At 28.8% G+C, this 5,466-nt stretch overlaps 1 protein-coding gene across 2 annotated transcripts; it reads right to left on the reverse strand.

The window, feature by feature from the left end:
* Positions 1 to 4,653, reverse strand: LOC142325283 (ribosomal RNA-processing protein 8). Of its 2 annotated transcripts, XM_075366830.1 has the most exons (4): positions 4,085 to 4,645; positions 3,651 to 3,812; positions 2,388 to 2,636; positions 1 to 252 (listed from the first exon to the last, which is right to left on the reverse strand). In XM_075366830.1, the coding sequence occupies exons 1-4, from the start codon at positions 4,363 to 4,365 to the stop codon at positions 36 to 38; spliced, it is 909 nt and encodes a 302-aa protein (XP_075222945.1). In that variant the 5' UTR covers positions 4,366 to 4,645; the 3' UTR covers positions 1 to 35. The 2 variants fall into 2 exon arrangements, with proteins under 2 accessions (XP_075222945.1, XP_075222946.1); XM_075366831.1 differs by lacking the exon at positions 3,651 to 3,812 and having other exon boundaries at positions 4,085 to 4,653.
* Positions 4,654 to 5,466: the final 813 nt, after the last annotated feature.

A 5,466-nucleotide genomic window follows, 5' to 3' on the forward strand; every position in this document is an offset into this window, starting at 1 on the left:
TTTAATTTAAAATCCATTTATTTATACAAATAAAGTCATCTCTTTTTATACAAGCATGGTTTAAGATTTAATTCTGGTAGTTTGTTTTTTCTCTTCTTATTAACATTTGATATTTTTTTAAAATTGAAAAAATAGAATAACTGATGAGATGAATCATAAGACGTTGATTTAAATCCGAATCTTTCTATTGTTCTAACAAAATCATCAACATTTTGAAATCTACTTTCAACTTCTGCTATTTTTAGCAAACCTCTGAAAAAAAAATCATTAGGTTTTATACAAATAATAATTGTACTGGCTTCAATCCTTATAATATAAATAATCTAAAAATCATTTACACATTGACCTACTCATGACAATGTTTAAAGTGAGTGCATAATGCACATTAATTTTTACAGCTCTATAAAGCGTCTTTATAGATAGATTATTTGTCTGATATAAATCAGACAAATAAAAATTAAATCTCTGTTAACACAGAAACAAGAGGTTTATACTAAAGTTTAAAAACTGTTGTACTGATTTTTAAAAAAGTTAAAAATTCATTAAAAAATATAAAACATGAATTAAAATTTAATGAATATTGATAATCATATATATTTTTTAAAATGCTTTTAAAAAAAATTGCCTTAAATATTAAAATAAAAAAAATACAAAATACAAGACAACCCTGACAATCCCGGTCGCCTCATCAACCCCTCTGTTCCAGTGGTTGTCTTTTCAACTCTACAAACTTGATAACACAAGTTTGGCCTCTTGTCAGGATGCTAGCAATGCAAATGCCTCAGCACACATTCCCATCAATTTATTTACACAACCTACCAACCATGACCACCTACCATACCTTACAATCCTCCACTATCAAATTAACTTATAAGCAGAAGCACGATCCCTGCAACTTCCCTAACATAAGATTTCACACAAATTTCTTCCTATACATATCTTCAATTGGGCTATACACTCAAAAAAATACTATCCTCATACCAACAAAACAAGTGTTGATTACAACTATTTAGACAATTTTGTCCTATAATTCAATTTACTCAAGGTCCTATTGATTTACTTAAAAAAAAAAGAAACATATTCATTGTTTACCTCTAACATACCCTATCTCTCTCTGCTCAGATCCACTTTTGGGAGCAAGATCAATGCCTACATCTTTCCACACCACAGCTCCATCATCACAGAGTTCTCCACATATCCATTCTCAATTTAACAGCGAATGTCTACCCTAACTGGGAGCTCAATACCAAAACGCCTGTCTTGGCGACATAATCACCCAGGTAGGCCCCTAACCACCTGGATGGCTACACTATATATAACTACAACAGCATCAGACCCCCTCAGCCATTCTCCACAGAGCTAAGAATTTTAAGAAAGCCAGCAACTATGTTCCATTCTTTCGGTTTTCCAATTAACTTGCAAATCAAAACCAAAAATGATCATCACAAGCTCTCTAGCTAATTTGGTACCTGGGGCAGACATATAAAGACATGGGGCACATCATCAATGGTCCTACACTCTGAACAATCCTCAATTAATTGGCCACAACCCTGAATTAATCAAATCAAATGTGGCTAACCTATCTCGAAAAACACCATATCTAGAAAGAAACTGTGTAATATGCCAACAGGGGGAAATCTACATAACTACAACAAAAAAAGCCTAAGATTGATGCATTGAAAAATTTACTCATAAATAGTAATCAATTAATAATTAACCATTTTAAAAGAACAGTTTACATATAAGTAAAGGGGGAAAACATTATCTAAAAAGATAATTAAAGTAAGCTGAATTTTTGTAACTGGTCACCAAAATGGCAGCCAATGATTCAGACTGAACAATTTACATAGTATTTTCAAAACTGGTGCAAAGTAAGCTGAATTTTTGTAACTGGTCACCAAAATGGCAGCCAATGATTCAGACTGAACAATTTACATAGTATTTTCAAAACTGGTGCAAGCAATAACAAAATAAGTACAATTTCAGCAATTAATGAATTACAGTTATGAATCAACTGTATAGCTACCTTTAACAATATAGAGCTAAAATATTTTACACACAATAATTTCTAGTGCTTTAAAGATTTTCAGTAAACATTTGACTATTCTTCTTTTCAACAACAAATGGAATAAACAACACTGTTTTTTTAATATGATGGAAGTAAAAACTTTCCTTTTAGTTTAAATTTTAAAAGCCTTCACGTCAAATAAAACATGAAACCAGCAGTAAACTGGCTAACAAAAAAAAAGTTGAAAAGGAAAACTTGCATCTGTAAAACATTTAGCAGTCCAATGAATAAAAATATTTTATTAAACAAATCATTGAAAATAAAATAGTCTTTTATACTGAAATAAAAAATTTAAAAAATAATATTTGATTAATCTTACCCATCTTTAAGCACTCTATTTGCTTCCATGATGTAGCCAGAAAGGTTTGTACCCATAAGTGAAAGACAAAATACAGCAATATCTACAGAAGATGACTGTAATTGTGTATGAGACATATCACACTGTGTAACTCTATTATTAAGGGCAATTAAATCAAATGAATATACTTTGGCTAAACCTTCAAGACTTGCAGAGATTTTAGCTTCACCGCAACCAAAATCAGCTATCGTTAATTTACTAGATTTCAGTCTATAAAATAAAATAAAAAATCAATGAACTTAATTTTGAGTAAAATTCAAATATTTTATAGTAACATATATTTCTCTTACAATTAATTATAATTTATACCCAGCACGTTGCTGTTTAGTGAAAAAATAAAACTAAACAAGGGTTCTATTATAATGAATATAATTTATCACTGTTTAGTAAACAGAAATAAAATGTAATCAACATAACTGATAATAGAAAATATCAATCAACCAATCTCTTAAATTTTCCCCATTTAAAAGATTGAAAGATTTTAAAAAAAATAACAGTTTTTGTAATAATTACTAACTAGTTTGTGTATCAACACAACTCTTAAGATCTCCTAGTTGAATTTACTGATGAAATACAACTGATAAAATAGGTTAAAAAATTAAACCACACTTGCTAAAGTTGATCACAAATCTTAGATGAAAATATATTGAAAGCATAATTTCCTGATGAATTTTAACCACAACAAACTTTGTTTTATGTTAAAACAAAAAATCACTATTATAAAAGTGAAAACCTAAATATTATATTATTATAAAAGTCCTTATTATTATATTATAAAAGTCTAATCCTAAGAAAACTATTAAGTGTGATTTGAAACATGCTTTCAGTTCTGATGAATATTTGTATTTGGATTTTTAAAAGTAAAATTTCTTATAACATTTATTTTCTACATTCTAAAATTAATGTAATAAAAATTGCCAAATGCACATTATTTTATCAGTTTTCATGCAAACAAATTAGCTTTGGTTTAAAAACAGAAAATGACAAGTGAATGTTATGTTTGGTTTGCAGTATAATATTTTTAATGCAGCCAGTAATACGATATTTAGAAACATAAAAAGAGTGCACATGATTGGTTTATAAGCAATAAAAATTAGTATAATATAAACTCTGTTATCAAATAGCAAGATAAGCTTTACAGTTTATTTTGTTGGACTACTCTTCTATTAAGTATCAGTCTAACAATGTCAATTTTGTATTCATAAGCTATTAAAGAGTACATACTTCTTCATCAAAGTCTTAATAATAATATCAACAGGGTTAATTGGCCATTGAGCAACTTGCTGTCTAAAACCTTCATGATAGTCGACATACGTTTTCAAATCTTTTTTAAATAATAGTTGCATATCATTGCCATCAGATGTGTATAACTGCTCATTCAGAAACCTGGAAATAAAACATAAGAATCAGCTTTCAAATAACGTCAAACCTCCTGGTAATAAATGGGTCCATCAAATTATGGTAATTTACAGTACTGGCTAGATAAAAAAACATGATACTAAAATAAGACAATTTTTAACAATGAATTAATTTAACTATTATCTACGACGTTACTAATCCAAGATGTAACTGTCTAAACAAAAATTTCTATAAATGCAGAAGTGGATCAAAATTTTTTAAAACTTTATAGGTTAAAAAAATAATTACCAAAAATCTACCTGAACTTTGCAGCTTTTAATTTTTCCAACATTCTTTCTCTTAAAGAAAGGTTTTGAGAACGATGTTTTAATTTAGTTTTTGATATAAGGTTTTGATTCTGGCCATTTTTGAGTTTTTCTTTAGTTAAATTTTTGGGAAATACGCTGTTCCCACTTACGTTCTTTTTACATTTTTTGTTTCTAACAGAATTATAAGATTTGTCACGTTTAAACGTTTTTTTACTAGTTGCATTTATTTTTGAATGATTTGCGTTATTAATTTTTTTCTTAGTTTTCACCATTTTTGCAATATTCACACATTACAGTTACAAACATAACCTCAGAGTTACAATTTGTAACCGATGAATACTCCATTTGACAAAATATATTTTCGATAGCTCTTAGAAAATAAATACAATATCATAATCAATTCGTGAAAAATTATATGATTTTCTACTTCAAATCCGTATAAATATTTAGGATATAATTAAATAAACTGGAAATACTGCCTTGAAACCGAAAGTTTTGATAACTAAGATTTCAGTTGCACAACACTAATAACGGAATTGCTTTGCACTGAGCTCCCAAGATTAAACCATGGAACCCTTGAATTTTTATTTTTTGTAAAAGGGCACATTGAATTATATTAATTTGACTTCGAAAATTATTTCTTGTAACATTTAAGTTGCTTGTTAGTGCGTTCTAGAAAATATTTAAAAATTATACAACCGAAATTTATGTTATTCATACAGCAGTAAATTTGACTAGCCGCTACATATGCCTCGTTTATGAACCATATTTACTCGATGCATGGTAACACTAGTGTACAGTACATTGGCAGAAAAAATTGAAAACCAGTCAGTAAGTAACAAAATATACGTCTGTCAGGGGATTTCAGTATATTATGTAACCGATCACTTTTCAAATAGCCAAGTGATAAATGATACAAATTTGATTATTAGGAGACTAAACGATGCTACTACTTAGAGCAATTGAAATGCGGAAGATAGAAACATTGCTTAGAAATGATAAACATCTGCTTAGAAGTGAGGTAAGTGAAGCTGTTCATATAATCTTGAGAATTTATTCCGTCCAGCCTATAATCAAGTGTACATAATTTCATTGTCATAAGGTAGTTTGATTTGGAATAGAAACATTCCTTCAACACTGCAATCACAAAATGGAAACGAATTCATTAATTTCTGAGATTATGATTACCTTCAGCAATAATTTTTGAGTAAATATTTCCTGAATCTTTCCAGAAAAAGAAGGCTTGCAGTAAGTGATCAGTTTTCTTTGTAGCAACCTGCCAACTAAATTCACTGCCTCCTGACTATTTATAAAATCAACAGAATTTCATTGTTAACTTAATATTAAATATTATCTTCAAGGCGCATTCATTC

The sequence above is a fragment of the Lycorma delicatula genome, chromosome 5, assembly GCF_047948215.1.
Source record: "Lycorma delicatula isolate Av1 chromosome 5, ASM4794821v1, whole genome shotgun sequence".
NCBI classification, from domain to species: domain Eukaryota; kingdom Metazoa; phylum Arthropoda; class Insecta; order Hemiptera; family Fulgoridae; genus Lycorma; species Lycorma delicatula.